At 36.9% G+C, this 25,600-nt stretch overlaps 1 protein-coding gene across 2 annotated transcripts; it reads right to left on the bottom strand.

Moving 5' to 3' along the window:
• Positions 1–323: 323 nt before the first annotated feature.
• dnai1.2 (dynein, axonemal, intermediate chain 1, paralog 2) lies at positions 324–22,815 on the bottom strand. Of its 2 annotated transcripts, XM_067424046.1 has the most exons (19): positions 22,636–22,815; positions 22,291–22,359; positions 22,098–22,193; positions 21,914–21,994; positions 21,561–21,806; positions 21,297–21,356; positions 21,003–21,131; positions 20,731–20,815; positions 20,498–20,615; positions 20,368–20,411; positions 20,027–20,274; positions 18,519–18,608; positions 18,346–18,427; positions 16,729–16,805; positions 14,920–15,068; positions 12,506–12,605; positions 9,277–9,459; positions 1,192–1,302; positions 324–977 (listed from the first exon to the last, which is right to left on the bottom strand). In XM_067424046.1, exons 1-18 carry the CDS (start codon positions 22,675–22,677, stop codon positions 1,222–1,224), a joined length of 1,980 nt encoding a protein of 659 aa, XP_067280147.1. In that variant the 5' UTR covers positions 22,678–22,815; the 3' UTR covers positions 324–977; positions 1,192–1,221. The 2 variants fall into 2 exon arrangements, with proteins under 2 accessions (XP_067280147.1, XP_067280145.1); XM_067424044.1 differs by having other exon boundaries at positions 324–1,302.
• Positions 22,816–25,600: the final 2,785 nt, after the last annotated feature.

Genomic DNA, 25,600 nt, shown 5'->3' with positions numbered 1-25,600 from the left:
TAGGGCTTTGAAGCTCTGAGCTTCACAGGTCACAGATCAGAGCAGTGTCTTCTGGGGCTGACAGCTGATCCGAGGGAGGCTGTCTCTGTCAGCGATGCAGCTATGTCACCGTGAAGACTCCATCTCTGCTACAGGACTGTCCACCGCTGCAGTGGTGGCCATAGTGTGTAACGTCCTGGTAGCTCTGCTCATACTGGTTCTGATATTGATCCTTTGCAAAGCATGCCAGGTTCCCTCCAGCCAGGAGAGCGTCCCGGTGCTGTCTCTAGAGAACGCGCATCAGAGGAACGAACAGAGGTACTTGCTGACGGCATGAGGGAAAAATTGGAAAGAGATTGATTTGTACATTTCGTACTCTCTGCAACGATCAACTGCGGATTAGGCGACATGGACTGTCAGGAATTAGTAGTGTTTTCAAAAATGATTTCACAGGTGTTTCTTTACTATTCATAGAGGCCTGCGTAATTAGGGTGACATGTTAAAACACTCAAGAATGAGGAGTGAGTTGGCTGAGCGTGGGCTGCTGGGACTGCACCTGAGCTCTCTTATACTGACCCACTCTGCCTGAGTGTTTTATGTAAAGAGACTCTCAATGCCCTCTTTAGAGTCATTTGGTAGTGCCTGACAGCGTCAGTGAAACCCCACACCTGCAGCTAACCAGCTAGCAATTGCGCTGTGCTAATTAGCATGTGAAAACAAATAAAAGCTCAAGTGCGAGAATACAATTTTAATAAGAACTGAATTGTGCTGCTTTTTGTCTGAAAAAGGAATACAAAATGCATGTTTATTGTAGTTTTCTGTTTATGGCACAAGTCTGAGTAATCGATAAACTAGCATCTTTTCCTGAGAACAGTGGCTTGCACAGACCTCCGCTGGGGCAGGGCTAAAATTGTGTTCTGGGGGGTGGAGGGTGGGTGTAGATTTCTGAGGGGACACCGCAATACGACCTAACCCTAACCCTCCCTGTCAGCCACAGCCTGAGAATATCAGAGAAAATTAATTGCTATAGATTAAGATCATGAATGTTTAATAAATACATTGAAATATCCATACAAAATCTTGGTCTTTTTTAACATTTGTAAAGTTATGACCTACCTTATAGGCATACTTGTAAGACTATTTTAGGTATCCTTACATTTCTAGACAATAACAAGAGGAACACATATATATTTGCAGTTGTCCTGGTCTTACTTCGCCTCAGTTGTAATGACTCAGGCCAGGTTATCTCAGCGAGCTTAACAGTTGCTCCATCTTTGCTATTTCCACCTCCGGTCCCTTCGGCAACTCCTGACCCTTTTTCTCCTGCAGAGCCAAAGAGAGAAATGAAGAGAACGAGATGAGTCAGCTGCTGGTAGTGAGAGGACTGACCCAGGGGTGCCAGTAACAATCACAAACACTTCTCAGTGTGAAGCTCTCATTTAAACGTTTCCATCTCGACTGGCAAAGGTAATGAGAGAGGTGTTAGCAAGGTGTTATTTCCTCTGTGTGCTGTGGCGGACGACACCATCAGAGACTCGCTCTAATCTCGCATGACATTTGTCTGAGGCGATTACAGTGACACGTTGTTGTTGTTGGGGGGTGGGGGTGGTAATCAAAGATCACTATGCATGCTGATCATACCAACACCGCAATGAACTAAACCGGACCAGACCAGCTACTTAACAGAGAAATTCACTTGCTCAAATGAAACACTCTGCAGTTCCTGTCAATCATTTCAGCAATCATGAGTCTGATTATCACTCTGAGAACATCTGCTAAATTTGCTCTGCAGAATGCTAATGTTCACATATCTACAGAGCTGTAGTGGAGGGATCTTCAATGAGCTCTACTAAGTAGCTCAAGGTTACAGCTATTCATGGAATCCTTCAAATCTTAACCAGGGAGCGCAGTTAGGAAAATGCATTTGAGAGAGTGAGAAATGTCAATCAAACATTTAGGGACAGAATGCTTTATTTTTTAATGATTGTCTTTGCCTTTTTTAAATCAACAGAAGAAGAAAATATATAACCTTCAGACCATCTTTGTTGACCTCATTAGCTTGAAAAAATGTTTAGCCTTGTGGTGCACAAACATCTATAAACTCAGCAAAAAACTAATTTCACAGATATTTGACAAACAGGAATGGAATAATGAGTCCCTGAACAAAGGGGGTGTCGGTAACAAAAGTAGCAGTCAGTATCTGGGGTGGTTACCAGCTGCTGTTGGGCTCTCTTGCGACCCCAAAATAAGCTTTCTGAAATACTGATAATAAACATTGTCCCTTTATCTAAATGGCATGAGACCTAATGACTTTGTGAAAAGTCACACTCAGGATGTTCGAGATCTCCCCAGAGCCAAAATTGGAAATTAACAGGGGAAATGATCAAATTGATACTTACATTTATTTTTATTTTTTATATAATAATTCGGACCCACTTTATATTAGGTGGCCGTAACTACTATGTAGTAACGTTTTAATTAATAATTTAATACAATGCACTTATTGTGTACATACATGTTTTTACATTGTACTTACATTTAAAAAAAATACCTGCATGTAATTACGTCTGTAATGAATTTCTGTAGTTACATTTGTAATTACACAGTTGGCACTTCCCTTACACCTAACCCTACCCTTAAACTGACCTATATCACCACACCTGTCCCTAACTCTACCCGTACCCCACCTCAATATCAGCAAAGGTGCTTTGCAATACAATTGGAACACAGTAAGTACATTGTTCTTATTTTTGATGTAAGTACATAGTAATTAAGGCCACCTAATATAAAGTGGCGCCAAAAATTCTAATAAAACCACTAAATCCAACACAGTGATGAATACACAGAAATTAAGTGGCAATGCTTAAACAAATCCACAATGTGGAACGCTGATGCTCACACACTGCCCCACACCCCCACCCGCAAAAACAACCAGTAGAAATCAGTGGGAGACTATTAAAAATTGCTTTCTGTTACAAAAATTGTCATAAAATATAAGTTACAATACATAAACCACACTAAAATGAAGAGTGACACCACACATTCATGATGAAGTTAACATGAATGAAATATTAATCTTTTTTTAAAGTCAATTTTACAAAAACAGGTGAATGTGCAATACTTGTTCATGGTTCAAGCATGAAAAGGATTTTTTCCAAACCCTTTCCAATAAAGATCTATTTGTATTTTACAATATTATCTTTAAAATACACTCTCAGGTTGGCAAAGCTCCCATGGAGCACGCGTTCTTTTGAAAGTCAAATACTGACGTGATCCATCACCGCCCACATCGATTTGAAGAAAAAGTATTTAACATTTTTTGAGACACAGAGAGGAATGATCCTAGAATAATTTACCTCAGAAGAAAAGCTGTTTATTTCTAAGAGCAAAGGATTCAGCCAATGATGGTAAGTTACGTTATTCAGTTAGTGTCTATGAATATTACACCGCAAAAAGACAGTTTAAACATAAATCCTGCATGACATATTAAACTGCAAATTAACATTTACATGCTCTATAGATGGTTTCAACAGCAACAACATAAACAAACGTTACTGCTCATGCGCGCTTGTGTGGCCCAAACTTAACTTCCAGTAGACGTCCATAAAGAATCACCAACAAGGCTGTGTTGTCTTTCTTATGCATTATCATATTTCATTTTAATTGTGAAACATCATCTTAATTTATATGTTTTTATTGTTTCATCATGTTTATTATAAATAATCTCCTATTTCTGACTGCAATATAGAGTTTGGCAAACGTCATATGCTCTCTGCTTGATCATTAATATTTATATCACATTATCCAAGAAAAGTACATAGAAAATGTGTTTCTACTGAGTAGTGTGCACCATACTATCCACTAGCCAGACGATAAACAAACACAGACTGGAAGTTAACTTCAGGCCAGGTGCGTAACCGTGGCAACGCACGTGCGTTTGATGAAACCGTCTCAAAGGCTCATTCATTATGCGGCTCAGGTATAAATCACAGCCTTATTCATGATCGTTCGTGCCTCTTCGCATATGGACTTCGTAAAGAAAAAGTGTCTTACAAAATTTAAACCAATATATTGTTTTATGTGAATGAGTAGGCTTGATGATTATTACATCTTTTTGAAGTGAAAAGTCTAGGCAACAACACCCATTAGTTAAAAGTCTTGTGGACAAATATCTATTGTTTGTTTTGTGGGCTTATACAAGTGTCTAACATTTTTAAAAATACAAGCATGTACACTTATGTTGCTCACATATTATGCTAGCCCAGTTTGTGCTGAATACAGTGTAATGACACTTTTTCCATTAGTATGTTTACAAGCAACTCAAAAAAAGCAAAAATGTCAGTGCATGTCAAAACTTCTACAGGGCCCCAAAACTTCAATCCACTAGGGGTTAAAATACAGTATGCTGAGAAATATGCAGCCTAGATTATTATCATTTTTATAACTTACTGAGCCCAAATAATTGTGTGTGTATACAGTACTGTATATAAACAGCTCTAAATTCATTCTGATACAGAATAGAAATTACTTATGTAGCTGCAGATATTAGTCTAATTTCCTAATAACGGTGTCATCTGAATCCGATTATTGAGAATCAGCAGACTTCTTATGTAAGTGAAGAGGAAGATTTTACTGCTATTAAGTGACTCTCTTGCCAAGAGGACTTATAATGTTTATGGTAATTGTGGTCAGTGTTGTACAATTACATTTTATTCAGTTACCCTGTTATTGCAAAACTGCAGAGTTTTCTAAAAAAAAAGTGGCTGACTGTTGTGAGTTGAGACTGTTGTGGAACGAAATAGATTAAAAAATAATTTCAGCAGCTGAGACAGCAAACTGACCCAGCTGTACATGCAGTGAATATAAAAGTCTGTAAATGGAGAATTTACTACATGAGTAATATGGATGCTCTGTTTGATAAGTCACAGACACAGATTGATGTGTTGGAAGAAAGCATTTTGAAGGCTCATGGGAGTGAGATATGTGTGTGTTGTCCTGACCTGGTATAATGTCCTGACCTGGAAAACAGCTGACTGATTCTATTGAGTTTGGAACATGCTGTTTTCAGTCACCATTTCAGATGCCACCCCATGGGTCCCACAACCATTGCTTTAACGTGTAGACAGGTATACATGTCTGGCTTCAGTGAGCATTGACTGAGACTTACATTAGCACGACTGGAAACCTGCAAAGGTCAAGCACTTTATCCAAATAATCAATATCATCACAGTCCTCCATAAAGGTATTACATAAGTTGTTTTGTTTCCTTTATTTTGTGATACTATTTTGAAGTATTTGATTTGCATTACCCTTACAAAAAAGTATACTAAAGTAAAGATCAATGATATTTTAAGTATACTTTGGGTAAAACATGTACAAATATCAATTTACTAGTTGTAAGAGTACTATTTTAATACTATTTGGGACTAAATTGGCCAACTTTTTAGTATATAAAATGATACAATAAGTATATAAAATTGTTCTATAAGCCACTTTCATTTATATAGCGCTCACAACACAGATTTCTTCAAAGCAGCTTTACAGTGATAATAGGAAATTAATTTTGATTTAGAAGAAAAGCTAAAGTAGGGTTTTGATTGATTCATTTCAATCAGTTATAAAAACTGATTTGTTAATTTGGTGCCACTTAAACACCTCCTCAACTAAAACAGAACCCCTAATGCGTTCTGGAAGCCCATTCGCACGGCAACAGAACTTGATGGCCAGAGAACATAAACCGTGAAATAGGTTTTGAAACTATACTATCATCATCATCATCATCATCATCATCATCATCATCATCATCATCATCATCATCATCATCATCCCCGGGCAAACCCCAAACAAGGGGAATCTGCAAAAACTGTGACAGCATGTACACAAGCATTTTGTGTTTAGCCTATAGGCAAGAGCATTTGAATATGAATGTGTGCATATGTTTTTATCTGTACAGGGGGGGAGGGAAGGGTAAGGTGGCCTTCACAGGAGAGAGTCTAGTTGACACGGTCTTTGCCAACACTTCAGGGATGTGAATAATAGAGATAATAATAGAAATTTGATAATGTTCTATGTGTATGCCATAGTAAAGATACGTGGTTTTAGTCTAGATTTAAACTGACAAGAGTTTCTGCTTCCCGGACAGTGTAGTGCTAAATAAGAAAAGGATAGACCACCTGCAGTTCATTTTGATACTTTAGGTATTATCAACTGGAGCTAGCTAAAGTACTGGGGAGCTAAACCATTTAGTGTTTTGTAAATAATAAACTAGGTTTTAAAATGTATACAATGTTTAATAGGGAGTCAATGCAGTGTTGACAGAACTGGGCTAATATGATCGTACTTCCTGATTCTAGTAAGAACTCGATAAATGTGATTTGGACCAGCTGCAGTTTATTTATTAAGCGAGCAGGGCAGCCACCCAGTAGAGCATTACAATAATCTAGCCGTGAGGTCATGAACTGTTCAGCATTTTGCATTGAAAGAATGTGTAAATTTATATATAATTTTAAGATGGAAGAACGCAGTTTTACAGATGCTAGAAACGTGGCTTTCAAATTAAAAACTATACTGTTATACACTGCATAAGTGTAATAGTAGTAAACGTTAAGCACAAAACTACAGTAGTTCACCACTACATTTCTCATTTGTACTGCATCTGTACTAATATTAAACTTGTATATTATTTGTTTACTATTTTAATACTTGTAGTAGATTTTTTAGTTTATTAAAGTACACTTTGAAGCATACTCTCTCAGTAAACTGCTAGTTTAGTAGTTTAATACTGCAAGTATACTTGTACTTATTTTTTTTAAGTGAACAACATCATACTTATAGTTTACTATTGATATATCATTTTTGTACTTAAGGTATACTATGTTCCTATTTATATATAATTTTTTATAGCCTACTTGAAATATACCTTTAACTGTACTTTAACTCTTTCCATTTTATTTTCTTATATGCAGTTTTTTAATCAACGTTTGAATATGAGTACTTTTCATCTAAAACAAAAAGTAACTTTCGGATCAGAATAAGAATGTTGATTAAGACCAAGATGAGTAGAAGAGTGCATAGAAGAGTAGAGCGAGAGGAGTAGATCAAGTCCATCTAAAACCCCAAAGCTTCACAGTTGTATCCTTTTCATGTGTACAAAATTTAATTTGGTTTTGATTTATATGCTGATTAATTTTTGATCATGTTCTTTTACATTTAGGTAAACAATCTTCTATCACTTTTTCTGCTTCTCCGTTTTGTGAATGTAGTTTAAAGATTTGGTTTGAAAAACTGTAAGGTTTTTCAACCTCCCCATATCTTTGGTTATGAAAAAAGATTATATATATAAATATTTAAAATAATTTCATAAAATTAAAATGTATATTTTAAAACAATTTATCTTACCTTATTTTAATATCCAGGAAAATCTATAAGTATTGGCCATCCTGATCTTTACATATCAATAAATCACAATTAAACACCTGCAGTGATTGCTCACTAATTTGGGGGAGGGTTCATGAGTAATATGCGGAACTGACTAGTTTGCCTTAATTGAAAATGTGAAGAGAATTTTAAAAAAAATGTGCAGAAATACACAATATCAATACACAATACATAATATCAGATGCAAATCAGCTTCTTGATGAGGCAAAACAGAAATGTATGTCCGTTTTAAATTAATTTGCCCAGCCATTTAAGGTCAGCCACTGCATCAGGGGAGTAAGCATGCTCTTTCAGAAGCAATAAAGACATTAAGTTGTGGAAAGCTGGTGATTAATGACTTAAGGAGACAGTGAATGCGTTGCATTGCTGACTCTCATCAGTCATATTGAAACACATTGCACTCCAGTAGTTCACAGAAGGTAAGTACAGCCATGGCAGAAATTCAGCTTCTTACTAATCAAAAGCATTAGTGGACACAGCCACTCACCCTATGACACTGTGCGTCATTAGAATGAACAATTTCAGTCAATCAAATATAATGACTATCACAAACAGAACATATCTACACTAAGCGCTGGCATCGACTGAGATCTCTAAACAACAAATTAAACATTTCACAAGTCTCCTGTAACAAACAGCAATTTGTCTGTGAGGCCGAAAGATTTTAATTAAGAGCTGCCATTGTTATTTACTATCTTCCTGAATAAGCTAAGGGCACATGATCAGCCAGTGGGTTCATTTCTTTAGATGTAGAAAGGAAACGATGAAGAACACAAATGAGTATGCAAGCGCTGAGTACTTTCACACACAGGTTGCATTAACAAAATTAATAAAAATAACCTAAATCATTATAGACCACTAAACAATTAAACTAACATACACTGTAAACAATTTCTAGTGACTGATCACATCATAATTTTTTCAGTTGGCCAAATTTAATTTCTTTTAATTAAATTGCATCAATTCACAGAAATTCAATTTAGCCAACTGACAAATTTAGATGTGATCAGTCACTAGAAAATTTTCAATTGGAGACATGATTTTTTTTACAGTGTATAGATTAAAGAATGGTGGATTAAAGAAAAATAAATGGTGACGCATGCATTACAGACAGACTATAGCAAATACAGAAAGTAGGAAACCTCATCAGGATAATTAGGTCATATATAGCAAGGGGGTCAAGTTTTGCATAGTAAATACAGGCTTGTAGCCCACTTTTCTTTTTAACATTAGTGTACATTAAACATTTAAGGTGAAATGTATCATATTGGCTGAGTGCAGAGACAATTGGGAGTGTAAATTCAACCAATGGCGTAAGTTTGGGGGAGGGGCTAATTGATTCACTGAATAACTGAAAACAGGATCAATTGTTATCAATAATACATTTAACCTTTAAATTGTGAGGAAATGTATCTAGAATTGGTACATTTCAGAAATGATTTGGAATGCAAACCTGAATTATTTACATAATTTTACACATTCACTCTGGAATCACTGCAAAATTTCAAAGACTTTCAATCATATCATTTTTTTCTCTGCATCATTTTGTTCTGAAAGCCTTTTTCCCACCATGCACTAACTGATAGATAATCATGAATTAATATTTTTTAATGCCAAGCAAACAAATTATATTTAAATTTACATTCTGCACGTGTTCATATTAATGTGTTCCCGACACACTCTCATCTGATTGCCACATAGCTAAACTGAGGCGTTCAGTAACCAGGCTAAACCGCAGTAGGTTGTGCGTGTGCTGTACATTCATGTCTGAAGCAATCACAAATATGCAGATATCAGAATTCAGACACATGAAATATTATTTCATTAGCAGCCTTTACATAATACTAGTGTATCACTTACCTTTGGCTTCTTGCGGAGGTTGGGCGAGAGCTTGAGGCTGATGACATGGCCGCGGTCATCGCCCACGATGATGATGGGATGGACGGGGTTGAATTCAATGTGCAAGAGCCTGGTCTTCTTGGACACCACTTTTTGCTGGCAGAGAGCCTCATATTTGTTGATACTGAGGTCAAACACATGAACCTGAGAGAAAAATAGGAGCAAGAAGTTTTAGTATTTATCATTAATATATGTGGCATCCGTTTATATTTTTATGTTTTCAGTGTGAAGCAGGCATTAGCACCTCTATAATGTATTCTCTTGCTTTGCATTTGAGTTTGTGTGCACGCTTGCATTCAATATATTCATATGTATGAGCACAAGAATGCATGTGACTGTGGAGGTGTAATAATGCAGACCATCTGCTGTAGAAGATCGTATTAATTCTGTGATAGTGTGTACATATAGTGAGGTAGTATGAATATGTAATATATTTATTTAAATGTATAATTAAATAAATTATTCAATTAATGTACATATCTCAGAAATACAGATAAAGAAATACAGATACAGATGTCTCTGAGGATGACAGAGCCCTAGGCGACAGATGAAGTCTGTGGATGACAGTATTTCATCTTCTGCAACATTCACTCTGAAAAATCCAAATGATTCAGAGAGAGAGGAGTGAGTGAGTGAAGGATGGGTGATTATAATTCCCATCTTCCTCATTGTCATTCATGTATCATGCTGCCCACCTAAGCATGGTCTCTGCTCTGGCATATGAAAGACAGAGATGGGAGATGAGGAAAACAGGACACAGGTTTGGATACTCATTAGTAAATATTTGTCAAGCAGATTGGCTCATAATTAGTCAGTAAGTGTGAATCTATCTTAACAGACCGATGATATTCTGGGCAGCTGACGCAACGATGCAGAGGACACACACCACGTCAGGACTAATGGTGCCATCTGTAACTGCAGGAGTAACACCAAATCTAACACAACATCTTTGGAGCTAAGAGCTTGAAGGAAGGGAGCCCCTTTAAAGCAAATAGCAATTATTGCATTAGCATTTTGTGTTATGTCATTTCAAAATATCTCAGCAATGTTTATTTTTGTAGGTTTGCCTGCAATTAATTTTTTTATGGCATTTAGAAATAGCTGAGGCAGCCTGCTGACAGAAGATCTGTGGCCCCATTTATAAAACGTGCATACCAACAGATTTGATTTTAGAGTGTGCGTACACTAAAATCCAGACAACATTCAGATTTATAAAAATGGTCTTTGCATGGAAAAGAGCTTAGTACCATGGCTGGTTTTAAGAGGGCGTTCTCACTTTTCGTTGTGGCAGAGAGTCAGTGTACTGTTTCCAATACTAGTGCAAAACTGGCATACATCAAATCCCACAGTCCAAAGCAGTCCTTTTTTATTGCTGTTGTCTGAGGTCAACTAATGACGTTTGCATGTTTTTTACATTCAAAAACATCCTAGTGAATAAGTAATAGGCTATTTTCTACACTGGTTTTGAGGATCTCTCCTGAACGCTCAGTTTCTATGGACGTGCTGCACTGAAGACTAAACGCCCACTACTATGATTGGATAAGATTTGCATATTATAATGAGCTTCAGCTCCCCTGTCAGTACATGTGGGAATTGTTTTAAAAGTGTGTGGAGAATTGATAATTGGAATGAATTGGCCACAGGGTTCGCAAAGCGTCTTCTTATTCCTTGGCTCAAGCCGATTCGATGACGCCCCCTTATGGCGTAATTTTTATGTAAATTTTCCCGCTATTTTTAATTAACTGAAAACCAACTTTTTCAAACTCCTCCTAGGCCGTTGGTCCGATTTACACAAAAATTGAACCAGGTCATCTTCAGACAATGCTGACAAAAATGTATGGAATTCAAGTTGATTTGTCAAATAGTTTTCGTTAAACGCGCGAACAAATTTTACGTAGCGGTTGCAAAAACACACTAAAGGCTATATCTCTGCAACGCTTTATCATATTCAAACCAAACTTGGTACATGTCATCACAAGCATGATCTGAGGCATGTAGCGTTTCGGCGCATTTTGAATGATGTGCTAAAATGCTGTATTTTATGAACGCATGAACAGATCATTACGAAACTTGGTATGGGTCATCACCACAATGCCCTGAAGTAGCCTGAGAAGTTTCAAAGAGCACCACCTAGTGGAGATTTTTTTTTCAACGCTTATAACTTTGGGTGTGGTTGACATATTTTGATTGGAGTAACTTGTTTTCTCCAATGATACCAGATTTGCCAGGTTTTGATGTATAGTTTGTGCTGTGTGGTAATAAGTTTGGAAACATAACATAGATCGATAGCTAATAGTTAAAACCCAAATCTCAAAATATTGGGGAAAAAAAAGTATTTTGTTTTTATAATTATTTTTTACTACATAATAATCTAAACCAGCACACAATATTTGCCCAGATGATAATACATACAAATAAATCAATTCAAGTAAATAAATAAAAATAAATACATTTTCAGCTTGTCAACCAGTTGCTGACATTGTATCCCTGGCATCACAGTAAAGCAGCATTCGAGTTGTTTGGTTTTGCTGGGGAACAGAGTGTGGTCTTTATTGGATCACGCTGTAGAGGGCAGGAGTAATTTAGCCTGTCGAAGTAACAGTGTTAGCAAATAACAGTGAAAGCCGCCATGGCACAGCAGTTCAAACCCATTGAGACGCCAAGACTGACAAGTGATGCCTGAAGCAGCCTTAGACAAGTGCTTGAGACTAGCTGTGTGATTTGAGACTAATTGCTAATGATGGGCCACAGGATAGATGTCTTGGGTCTTGATTCGCACAAGCAGAGTGAATGTGTGCGCTGCAGCTTACAGGTGCAGTTAAGTGCAGTTGGAAAGATGTCCCACTGTCAGTCTGCTACTGTGTTTTATTAGCATTAAACTCCTCATAAGGAGGGGCATGTGAATGTCCGTGTGTGAATCACACACTGCAAAGTTCATTGTTGATTTTCATGACAGTTACTAAGTTTAATGCTCATGACTGTTTACTCACTGAAGCGCAAAGCGCCTGCTGAAATAGGTTTCTTCTGGAAGTGATATTAGGGAGACGGCCTTCTAATAATTGTTATTAGAAAAGGCAGTTTGGGAAATGGATGGATGGATTATTTTGTTTCTTATTATTATTAAAATAGAATTTGATGGCAATTACATTTTACCATTGTGTTTGTATTATAGGAGTCGTTGGCTGTTTACCTTTCCATCAGTGGTGACAGCAGCAAAGACAGTGGAGGAGTATGGAGCCCAGGCCACATCTGTCACTGAAGTTTTTAGTTCGAAGGTGAAAATGGGAGACCTGCAAGAAACATGTATAGACATGCATGAAGAATACTTCAGATAAGCTACTATTCACTCAAAACAAAAAGTTAACAGAAACTAAATCGCTCCCATTCTTAATTCATCTAATGTTCAAATGTTGGCAGTCATAAAATAACTGATCTCTAAAGATGTGAAATATAACAGAGACATCTTAAAAATATATTTTTAGGTCTTCCCCAGGCAAGACTGTCACAATCATTTAGAACAAAGGAAACAGGATCTGAATCAATAGTTCCACATAATCCTAATGAAAGGAGACTGCTGCTTATTTTGAGGTGACTTTATCTCCTGATGCTTGCCTGAGCACCAGACCTGACAATATCATGCCTCAATATCATCAATATCATTTTTATATCACGTCTGATACCTTGATTTTAAAGATGCGTTGATAATTTGAAAAACTCATAAGAACAACATTAGAAGTAGAACACAGAAATGTATTTTCTGTCACTGTTGATCAATTGAACGCAGTAGTGTAAGTGCTTTAACGATAGTACAAGCTTTTAAATCCCCTGGAACACCTTACCCCATAGACTTTCATTTTGAGTATATGTGTTTGATTTTACAACCTGAAGGGGAAAGTGAAAATTGTTGTTTGTGATGAGCATGTGATTAGCAAGTCACAGATTTTGACCAATCTTTTGTGAAATTTGTTGTCCATCCAGATTTGTTTTACTGCCATAGAACTTTACCTCCTGAAGTATTTGTATGGTCTGCAATAGAAGAGTAAGCCATTAGAAATGAGAACATATAACATACAACAGAAGTTGAGCATAGATTGGAAAAATACAGTAAACTTTTCCAATCTAGGCTCAACTTCTGTTAAAATAAATAATTTCTAATGGCTTATTCTGCCATTGCAGATCCTACAAATACCCATTTCAGACCTTAGTAAGACCTGTTGAAATGCACTAGAGCTCTCTGCTGACAGTTTAGGGATACTGCATCCAAAAACACTGCTTAACTGCATCACTACTAACATGTGCAGTCCAAAGAAAGATTAATTCAATATTATTAACCAAAAGGGATTTTGGGAGAGGGAGAGGGAGAGGGAGAGGGAGAGGGAGAGGGAGAGGGAGAGGGAGAGAGGGAGAGAGAGAGAGAGAGAGAGAGAGAGAGAGAGAGAGAGAGAGAGAGAGAGAGAGAGAGAGAGAGAGAGAGACTAAGGGCCTCTGTGTTGTGAAAATAATAAAATAAATGGAAGGTCTAGAGATACAAGTTTAACCTATTGTAACTTTAGCGTTACATTTTTTGGCTGCCGTGTCATGCACAAGATGCTGCAAAAGACGTGAGACCATCAAACACGTCCGTTTCATAAGTGCGTTAACAATGACAAAACTATGAAAAGTAGCAGAGTGGAATGGAAAAACATGTACTGTGTAAAAAGCCTCTTATCTAATTCTAATACATTTCTGCACTGACAAACTCATTGTGTTTATTTAAGTGAAAGAATAATGCATGAAGAATTAACCATGGTGCTGAATCTTATGAATCAACAAAATTCGTCTTTGCTCTACAGTACAGAGCATCTGGAATAGCATTTAGATTACAGTTTTATGCAAGCAGCTCAAAGGTGGATAGAGTACATTTACATTGCAAATAAAATTGCATAATTCTATGAGATTAATGTTTAAAATATAAAATGTATAAAACAAAAATTACAGAATATAGAAATATGAAATGTTGTAAATAGAAATTATGTACATGAAGAAAAAAAAAAGTAAAACACTTGGTAAAAGTAAAGTCTTACAAAGTAAAGTAAAACACTCAAGTGTGAGTGTTGCTGGAAGAAGCAACTGTTTTCTTGCGCTAGTCTTTCATTGTCAAAATAGAGCAGCTAAAATGACAATACTGTGTCTAAAATAAATAAATAAATAAATATATATATACTTTTTAACCTAAATTGCTTATCTTGTGCTCCTCCGCGCTCACCCCAGTGATTGTCTAATCACACTAGACATAGGCAGAAGTACCGCCCCAAGCGAACATGCAAGGGCGAATACAAACGCCCTTTATCAAAAAATGCTCCATCTTCAACTTTAAAATCATCCAACATTGTTGTTTTACCTTTTTAGTTGCAATAGAAGTCAATGGGGAGGAGAAACATGTAATGTTTTCCTTAATAAACTTAATTTATTTTTGAATGAAGAAAGACATGACCATCTTGGATGAGATGGGGGTGAGTAAAATATCAGCAAGTTTTAATTTTGAAGTGAACTAATCCTTTAATGGAGAGCTATTGCCTAAATTAGACTGTCTATATATAGAGCTGTAGAGAATGGTGCTCATACTTAATTGTGTGATCCCAAATTTTCACCATCCAGTCCCAGCCGCAGGAGATGAAGACGTTAGGATGAAAGGGATTCCACCTCACACGACTAACAGTCATGAAGTGTGCATCATACGTCTCCAGGAACTTGCTAGAATAGTATTTAGAGCCCTGTAAAAGACAAACATACAATCATTATTGGTCACATTTATATTTAAAAGTAGGGTTTTGTAGGAAAAATATCCATATTTAAAACTTTTTCTAAAATATCTAGCTTCCATCAGAACGCCTTCCAAAATTCAACTTACACAAAAAGTATAACACCTCTTGCAGTTCAAAACACTTATGCTACATTCTAGTGATATTTTGCGCCAGTTACACTTTTTTTGTAAGTTGGGTATGAAAGGTGGTCTGTGGAAGCTAGATATTTTACTTGAAATTCTGTCATGAAATGTGGCACAATGTTGTGAACCATGACCCATCTTTGTTTGCAAAGACAGTCTTTGGTGGAAGCTCCTTTCATACCCAAACATGATACTCTTATCTATTATCAGTTCACCTGCTAATTGTGGACTGTTTCAAAACTTTTCACTTTTATTTATTTACTCTGTCCCAACTTTATGGGAATGTGTTGCAGCCATCAAAATCAATATGTTTATATTTACAAAATACTATCAATTTGGCTAATGAAAACATTACAAATATTTTCTTTGTACTTTCGTCGGTTAAGTAAAGGTTAAAGAGAATTAACAATTATCGATTTGTTTTTATTGTCCTATTGTCTTATTTCTATAATTCAGGCACATGGCAAATATAATGACAAAACCATATTTGCATACAGTGTACAAGATCATCAAATGATTCAGAGAAACTGGAGAAATCTCTCTGTGTAAGGGACAAAGCCGAAGACCTTTTTTGGATGCCTATGGTCTTCTGCCCTTCGGATGACACTGCCTCACTTACGCCCTGATTGTGTCAATGACATTACTAAATGGGCTCAGGAATACTTCCAGAAACCACTGTCGGTAAACACAATCCGCTGTAACATCTGCAGATGCCAACTAAAGCTCTATCATGCAAAAAAAGAAGCCATATGTGAACCTGGTCTAGAAGCGCTGTCGTGTCCTGCGGGTCAAGGCTCATTTAAAATGGACTGTTTCAAAGTGAAAATCTGTTCTATAATCAGATGAGCAAAAATTTGACGTTCTTGTAGGAAATCATGGACACCGTGTCTAGCGGGCTAAAGAGGAGGGAGGCCTTCCAGTGTGTTATTAGTATGAGCTCAATTAGTGGAAAAAAGTGTCAAATTTCTCTGTTTAAACATTTATGGGATCTCTGTTCTATTGTGAATAAAATATTGGCTCATGTGATTTGAAAGTCTTTTAGTTTTCATTTTATTTAAATTTTAAAAAAAATCCCAATTCTTCCGGAATTCGGGTTATAAATACAGTATGTGTGAGTGTGTTGTGTAGATGTGGAGGGATGTTGGAGTCAGTAGTAGTAAAATTCGTTTGAAAGTGTATTGAGAACATGTGTATGTATGTGATGTTTGTAATTTAGAACAAAAGTCTTACCAATCAAAGTGTGACATACAGATGAGAAACAAAACTATGTCTAGTATGTCAAAATGATAGACAGACAGACAGACAGACAGACAGACAGACAGACAGACAGACAGACAGACAGACAGACAGACAGACAGACAGACAGACAGACAGACAGACAGACAGACAGATAGATAGATAGATAGATAGATAGATAGATAGATAGATAGATAGATAGATAGATAGATAGATAGATAGATAGATAGATAATGTGGAATATGAATTACCTTGTAAATCTTTCCAGCTTCAGTGCCAGCAAGAAAATGGTAGTCCTTTTGTTTATGAAAGTCCAAAGATGTTCCAGCTAGAACCACAGAGAAAATATCTTTAGTGAGGATGATAATACATTAATTAATGCTATTTTTATTGTACATTTATTACATTTGACATTGTAACTTTTTTAAGTTTATTTCTGTTCTGTCTGATTTCTGAAGAAAAAAAAAAACATTTGACAATTTGAACATATGGAAATGGAACTGTTGAAAAGCTAAAACCAGATTCAAACATTTAACAAAAGTAATTTGCAATTTATTATGGTGAAATTAAATTATCATTGAGTCTCAACAGGTGAGATACTCTATCAACATGAATGAAACACTTTCATAGAAAATCTAAATGCAAACACCAGCTAGAGACTAATGTTGAGGCAGGCGGTGAAAACATCTTTACATCCATATTATGTGCATAACGTATGGGAAATGTTGTTTTTTAGTGAATTGTTGAAAATTTTGTGTCCGTGATTATATTTCATTAACTATATTGTAAATACAGTCACAGCTAAAGAGGTTAAAGGCACCGCATATAGCACACCCTTTGTCCTAATACTGAGAAGATAAAGAAAAACACTGGTTGTGCAAAGAAGAAGAATGTATTAGATATTTAAAAGGTGTAATATCTGACCAGTTGGTGAGTTTGGTAATAATAATAATAATAATAATAATAGATTTTATTTATAATGCACTTTTCATTCCGAAGAATCTCAAAGTGCAACAAGGGGGGGGGGGGGGGATAACAACAAAAAATGAATAACAAGTAAAAATATAGAATACTACAAACAATCAACCAACACAGAAAACAAACAGAAAACAGAGCTGATGGTGAACAGAAACAGAGCTGATGGTGAACAGAAAACAGCTGATGGTGGAAGTCTCTGTTAGCTCCGCAGCACACTGTGGTCCACTCCATGTTTCAGATTTCTCCCAGCGGCAGTGTCCCAATGACATCGCCGAGGCAGGACAGCTGAAGACCAGATGATGGGTCTTCATGACGATTCAAACGATGGGGATCGCCGCAGCACCATGCAGGAGGCAGAACATTTTTTCGGGCACTTCTGTGGACACACCGGGGTCGGCGCAGAAGTCCAAGCCGCTCCACGGCCGCAATGCAGGACGGAACAGCGGCGCAGCCTAGAAGCGGAACATCCCAACATCATGCCGGACGCCGATTACGATGGCCCAGATGACGCTAGCCCGGTGCAAACTTCAGCCACCATGCAGCTTAAGCCCAAGGGAGACCACCAGTGAGCAGTCGCGACGAGAAACATCAAATGTCCACCAAACCAGAACCAACCAACCGCAGCAATTCAAACGTAAACATTAGAAGCGGTGGAAAACGGCGAAACGAGGAACAACGTCCTCTCAGTGGCTGCCAGCAATCAGCAACAGCCCCAATTGTAGCTCTGACTGTTAGACTAGTCACAAACATAAGGAAATAAAATAAAATCTAAATCTAATAGTACATTAACATGATCATTTGTGGGTGGAGAAGCGGCGAACAGACGACGCCAGCGTCCTCTCCCCCACGTTGCCTATATCACATTTTCTAAGAATTAATCTGGTTCATACCTGTGGAGAGGACATTCTTAAGATCATCAGGAACTTTATCCATGGCTGGGAGTTTGATGATGTCTGTGAAGACTAGTTCATGCTGAAATGCCAAATCCAAATGATTGGCATCTATTAACCTCTTACATTAATGACTTGCTTTAGAATCAACACTAAGATGTTTCCTTCTGTACCTTTACCAAAGTCCAAGACACCACTCGTCCATCAGCGGACACAGAGAAGAAGTTGTGATTACCGTCCAAATCATCTTTCTGCCACTTCACCTACAATGAAGACCAAAAACACATTGGGAAGTGTTGAATAAAAATATGTATTTTTTTAAATACCATTCAAAAAATATTTTATTGTTTTTGAAAGACGCCTCTTATGCTCACCAAGGCTAAATTTATTTAATCACAAATACAGTAAAACAGTTATATTGAGAAATATTAAATAGACGCTACAAATAGCCACTATTCCAGTCTCCAGTGTCACATGAGTCTTGTGAAATCATTTAATAATACTGATTTGGTGCTCAAGAAACTTTTTTTATTATAATTAATGTTTGAAACAATTGTGCTACTTTATTTTTGTGGAAGCCATGACACTTTTTTAAGGATTCTTTAATTAATTGAAAGTTCAAAAGAATCTGTCAGAGAGGGAAACAGAACTGCTGACTTTTTTTTAAACTATAAAATAGTGTATATTATTTGGATCAATAAGCACAGACATGTTTAAATCTGTTTAAATGTTTAAATCATGCTTAAAATCTGTCTAGGTCTATACCGTAATATTTATGTAACAACATCGAATTTTATAGATATTTGCTGTTTTGTTACATCATATAGGTGTGAGCTAGCCTGACAAGCCAGACCCACAGCAAGACACTCGCGGGCAGATTAGATTTGCTGCCGCTAGGGTGCGTCTAGATTTCTAGGCTAGGTGTGAGCCAATATAAACTAGAGTTTTTAAAATGGCTGTTATACTGTTTTCAAAAAAGGAATAAAAGATCTGAGATTTTTTTTGTCATTTGGCAACTTCATGATTAATGGGATGATAGAGCATTGGGTACCCTTAGCTTGCTTTAACAGCAAAGCTTCAAGCATCTATCACTCAGGCTCTTATAAAGTGTGTGTCTGCAAGTTCCAGGGACAAGTGACTTCCATAATGATTTAGAGGATAAACTTTATGCTACACATACAGTGTTGATGCAAAAATGTCCAACGTTTGGGTGCAATGTTAACTTGTTGAAATTGAATGTGATGAACATTTGGTGACCTTTTGTTACTTGTAAACACTTTAATTTTGCGTTAAGGGAGTGACATCACTGACGTTACATTAAAAGAAAATTATAAAATCAAACATCTGATATTGAAAATGTAGTATACTACATTGTATTTAAAAATTACATTAAACCTAATTTAGTGTATCAATTTAATATTCTGATGTATTTGTAGCACAAGTCAAGTTTCTGGCTGTCATGGCACATTTTGGTAAATATAGTAGGTCATCCAAGATTTCTATGCAAACAGAAAATTTGCACTGCACACAGTATACAATACTGTACTGGATACATCAGAACAAGAATAGTATTCTATTTTGATCATTGTATTGAACATACAGCTCTATTGTCATATCATAGGTATGAATAATGATGGTTTGCTGTTATTATTTAACCCATGACTCACATCCTCACGCATACCTGCATCACAGCACCTCTGTGTTTCCCGGAGCAGGCTGTGCTGTTATAAATGGGCTGATCACTCTTTTTCTTCAGGTTGTACACTGCGACACAACCGTCATGCAAACCCACAGCCACTAAGTAAGAAAGTTGTTCGTGGATGTCTACACACATTACTCCTGAGGTGGTGTTAAAGATGAATTCTGGGTAACTGGAGTTCTTCAGGGTGTAAAAGAGAAGCATGCCACGTTCTTCTTGGGTAAATTCATCTTGAGGGACAAGATGAAACACATTTTAGAGTCATTTAGCTTACAAATGATTACTTTTCCAAGGTTTTCTCTCAAAGTAAATAGTAAACTTACATGACCCAAGACCAACCGCGAACAAGTCATTGTATTTATGATTCCTAGAAATAAACAAATACAAGTGGTTTTTATTTTACTTAAAAAAGACTCATGTCTGCACATTGTTTTAATAAAGTAAGAAACTCACCAGCAGAGGGCAGTCACACACAGACCTTTGGTTTTATCATACTGGAATTTCCACAGAGGGAGAAGAGTGCCCTTCTCTCCTCGAAATTCATCAGCTGCATCCTCAAAGTACATGAAATCTAAGATTTGGATGTAAAGCTTTTTACATCAGAAAATTGCATGCTCTTTCTTTTAAAACATTTTTTAATATATGTTAATCTGTCAGATATCCGAAAATAAAACATGTCATATTACCTTGTGCAACCTCATCAAATATATTTTGATTTACCATACGCTCAATGATCTTGGCCGCATGAGCTAGTAGGGATAGGTCATCACTCTATAAGTACAAGAGGATTTTTCCCCCTTTAACTCAATCCATTAAACAAATCAATCACACTATTGATATGTGATAACAATACTGTACATTTTCTTGATCATTGTGTACATGCTTTTATGTACTACATATTATGTACTAAGTATGTACAATTACAATCGGTGTCAGATCATATTTGTTGTCCAGCTACCTGAGTCTCTGCTTGAATCATCTTCTTCTTGCTTTTGTCCTCCTCCTTATTTAGGAACTGGCCTTCTTGCTTCTCTTTACTTTTCTCCCGCCTCTTAAGTTCCTCTACATAAAAGTCATAGATCTCCCACTGCAGAAAGAGCAGTGTTTGCTGAATGCTGATATTGTACAAATCTGTATTTACCATAATACAGACATAGTGCTGGTTTACTGCAGGCACAGCAAAAAATAAAAATAAAAAATAAAATACAAAGTTGCTCAAAATAATGTCCAGGAAAAGCAAAGATTTTCTTACCTGATTGGCTGTGGCTGAGAAGTTTGCACGAGGAGGAGGTTCTGTTTGACAACTTATATCCTGCAAAATATAATACTTATTAAAACTAATTTAAAAAAAACAGTGGCTTATAAATTAACTGAAAATGCAAATGATTATGAGCTATCATCATTGCGCCCTTGTAAATGCTGGACTGCAAATCACTTGTAATAAAACCATCTGCTAAATGACTATGTGGCAATAAACTGACAGCAGATAAAATATCAGTAATGTTCAGTCTCTCACTCTTGGAGGGTTGTTTAGAGTCTGAGAGGCTCTCTCGTTGAAGTTGAACTGGTTGGTAAGTTTCCGCTCTTTCTTCCCAGCTTTGGCCACATTGTCCAGCTTCTCATCTCCTGTGCCATCTTCCCTTTCAGCTTGTTTAGCCAGCAATCTCCGACCTTCATCAGATTCCTTGTGCACAAGATTCCCTTCTATTTCAAAGTGAATTGCCATCTGATCTACAAAGACGATGGGTTTATAGCAGCCCTCCTGAAAAGACAACAGATTTTAGGGATTTGTCAGGCTGACGACTTTAAATCTTCATGGTTAAGGACAACAATTTCAAAAAGAGATGAAGAGACGAAGCAGCTGTTTACTTTGAAACCATATCTGACAATGTTGTGTGGAGCATTCGGATTGTTCGCTGTTAGTACTCTGGTAATCTCTTCCTTCAGCTCCTTATGAACACAAAAAATAGACATGAATAAATAATCATCCCAACTAAAATGTGACATTATTTTGGCAGGGTCAGACCACAGGTCCTCTCCAGGTTTTACACACTTCCTCAGTTAAGTCCAGCTGGTCTGGAGGCTTCACAAGAGTCTTTCCCGGCATCCATTCCTCTCCTTCAGCCGTGTCTGTTGCTTCCTCCTCATCCTACATGACAAAAGAAGTTTGAAGTCCCAAGATCATTTTGAAAGATATGTGAAAAAGAATCTAATTCTATATGGACGAAAAGTGATTTAAAAGCTACCTTTTTCTTTCCAGCAGCTTTGGCACCCTTTGTCACAGGTGCCTTTGGCTGGGTGTTAACATTAGGTGCCTGCATTTAAGAGAGACAATATCAACCTTATGGTCTTGGCAACAGTGCAGTGCAATTCTCAAGTAAAAGAGCAGTCGTCTTACTAAATGTTTAGCCAAGAGGTTTAAATTTGAAAATAAGGTTTAAAGTTTGAACGTTTTAAAGTCATAGTATTTGATGGCTTAAGCTTGAAAGCTCGAAGATGTAGTTGTCTCAAAATAATAATAGTAATAAACGATAAAGATATAAATAGTAGATAATAATAGTTTTATTCATTTGCATTCGCTATAAACATACCTGTTTGGATTTCACTGTCCCAACTTTGTGAAGAACGGACATGTTTTGTTTAACAAGATCTGTAATGCAGGCGAAAAAAACTTTAAAAACGTAAAAATAACTTTGTGTTCAAAATGACAAAACAAGTGCCCCCTTCTCTAAAACAGCTAAAAGTAGCGAGTGTGTGTGTTTGTATCTATAGACGTCGTCATGACGGCAACATCTGGTCGCACATATGCGCATGCGCAAAGTGAGACTGTCCCTTATATAGATATATATCCATAGAGACCTCATTAGCGTCCGAGAAGCCGCTGCCATATTGGAGCGGTCCGTAAACATTCGAATGCAAGCTGAATGACAATGAATACTGTTTCTATATCTGTAATAGACTTCAAGGGTTAGTTCACCCAAAAATTAAAATTCTGTCATTATTCTTCTTCATGTCGTTCCAAACTCGTAAGACCTTTGTTCATCTTCAGAACACAAATTAAGTATTTTTGATTAAGTCCAAGAGCTTTCATTCTGACCCCACATAGACAGCCATTTAATTACTTAAAGGGTTAGTTCACCCAAAAAGGACATTTATGTCATTAATTATTCACCCTAATGTTGTTCCACACCTGTAAGACCTCCGTTCATCTTCAGAAACCCAATTTAAGATATTTTATATTTAGTCCGACAGTATCTGTAGTCCATGTCCAGAAACGCAAAAACATCATCAAAGTAGTCCATATGTGACATCAGTTAGTTAATTAGAATCTCTTGAAGCATCGAAAATACATTTTGGTCCAAAAATAACAAAAACTACGACTTTATTCAGCATTGTCTTCTCTTCCGCGTTTGTTTTCAAACCTCAAATAAAGATTCAAACGGTCATGAATCAGCTTATCAATCAAACTGCTGAAATCACGTGACATTGGCGATCCGAATCATTAAACAATATGCTGATTCAAGGGTTAGTTCACCCAAAAATGAAATTGATGTCATTAATGACTCACCCTAATGTTGTTCCACACCCGTAAGACCTCCGTTCATCTTCGGAACACAGTTTAAGATATTTTATATTTTAGTCACACCAGACGCGGAGCTCGGCAGCGCGCCACGTCTTTAAAATTTGAACACATTGTTTTCAATGAGTGTACGCACACCGGTGGCGTTATTCGGCGCCTGTCCGCGGCGACTTTGTTCTAAATCCATTTCAAGGTTTTATATTAAAAGTCCCTCAGAGTTAAAATACGAGCAGAATTTGTCTCGAACTGTGTAGGCCTCCCTTGCACCACGATGTCCACCAGCAGTGGAGATGCTATCCATCGATCCAGTAGTTGGAGCACTGGTATTCAGCCACCTCTCTACTTTTTTTTTTACTCTTTTTTTTAATCCTTTATTTTACCAGGATAGTCCCATTGAGATATACAATCTTTTCTTCCAGGGAGTCCCGGCCAAGATGGCAGCACAGAAAGTTTCACATAAACAACATACAAAAATTTATTTAAAAAAATCAGAATCTTTCATAAAATTTTGTCCAGCACTCAAAATAACAACAAAATCTACTTAAAGGGTTACTTCAGCGATTAGCATATGGCTTTGTATCAGTAGAAACCCTGGAGAATATTCAAATTATTGTGCTTTCCCCCCTCATATCTCCCTGAGACAAGAGATTTATGCATTTTATTTCTGGAAAAATTCCTCCTATGATGCAAAATGACGATTTTTGCATCATAGGAGGAATGTTTGCCCAGAGGCTAAAGACTACAGCCAGCAGAGGGAGCTATTTCAGCATGTTTTGAATCTGCGCATGGGGGATGGGAGATTACACTCAGCTGGCAGGGAGAGCTCAGCTTGCAGACAGGATCATTTAAACGGAGCTATGGTGAGCAATGTAAGTCTTTTAACTTCTCAAATTCATTTCTATGAAAGTTAAGCTTGCAAAGGCATGAACTGAAACGCGTGCCAGACTGAACTCCTGTGTGAATGTATGCCGCGAATGTAGTCGCAATTACCTCAGCTCTCATCACTCGTGCAGTTAGTGCTCAGGGCTGTGACACTCGCACGGTGACTCACTCATTATGAACAGACACGTTCAGTTTTTAATTGTAGTGTCTTCTCTAACTCAGTCACAGTAATGAAGTTAGTGGTGTTGGGAATGGCCTCACAGGGCAGCGAAGCATTCTGGGAATTGTAGTCTTTCATCCCCATGGGACAAAAATACATTTTCTGTCTTTTCTCAGTCTAGAAGACACCAAATTCAAAAATAATTTCACATTTCTACTGCATTGATGACTCAGTTTAAATACAGATTCATCTTCCCAGCGCTGAAGTACCCCTTTAACAAAACATACACACGTTTCCCTTAAATTGGTCAATAAGAGATTTTTAAAACTTTTAAAGGGGGAGTGCTTCTATTTTATTATAATCTGCAGCTCATTCCATAACCAGGGAGCATAGAAAGAGAAGGCACTTTTACCAAGCTCTAAACGTACTATAGGAACCTTTAAAAGCAATTTAACTCTCGATCTGGTGCTAGTACAGGTGTAATACGATAAAAGACGACAAATATAAATTGGTAGTTTTCCTAACAATGCCTTAGCAATAAACATCAGCATGTGCATTTTTCTCCTTTGAAACAAATAAGTCCAACCCACCAATTCGTACAAGTTACAATGATGAGTGCTTAAAGAGGCACTCGTCACAAAGCGCAATACAGCATGGTATACACAATCTAACTTTTTTTAGAGAAGATGAACTTGCATGCATATAAATCACATCACCATAAGCTAATACGGAGAGGAAACAACTTTGAATAATTATTTTTCTTGCTTCTAAAGGAAAGCATTTCTTTAAACGAAAGAGGAAACCCAGTTTAGGTCTAAGCTTTTTCAAGAGATTTTCAATCTGTACATTAAAAACCAAATTTTTCATCTAGCCATATGCCTAAGTATTTATAACAATTTACTCTTTCTATACAGTCCCCTTCTAAAGTTAAAAT

This window comes from Pseudorasbora parva, chromosome 18, assembly GCF_024679245.1.
Source record: "Pseudorasbora parva isolate DD20220531a chromosome 18, ASM2467924v1, whole genome shotgun sequence".
Lineage (NCBI taxonomy): Eukaryota > Metazoa > Chordata > Actinopteri > Cypriniformes > Gobionidae > Pseudorasbora > Pseudorasbora parva.
The sequence above is the reverse complement of the archived record's forward strand: the minus strand, read 5'-3'. Positions and strand labels throughout refer to the sequence as shown.

Coding starts and splice junctions, on each gene's coding strand:
- dnai1.2 (XM_067424044.1), bottom strand. CDS start 22,677: ATGTCCGTTCTTCACAAAGTTGGGACAGTGAAATCCAAACAG. Junction 21,807..21,913: donor TTGTCAGATATGGTTTCAAA/GTAAACAGCTGC, acceptor TTGTCTTTTCAG/GAGGGCTGCTATAAACCCAT. Junction 18,428..18,518: donor TGTCTTGGACTTTGGTAAAG/GTACAGAAGGAA, acceptor TTGGCATTTCAG/CATGAACTAGTCTTCACAGA.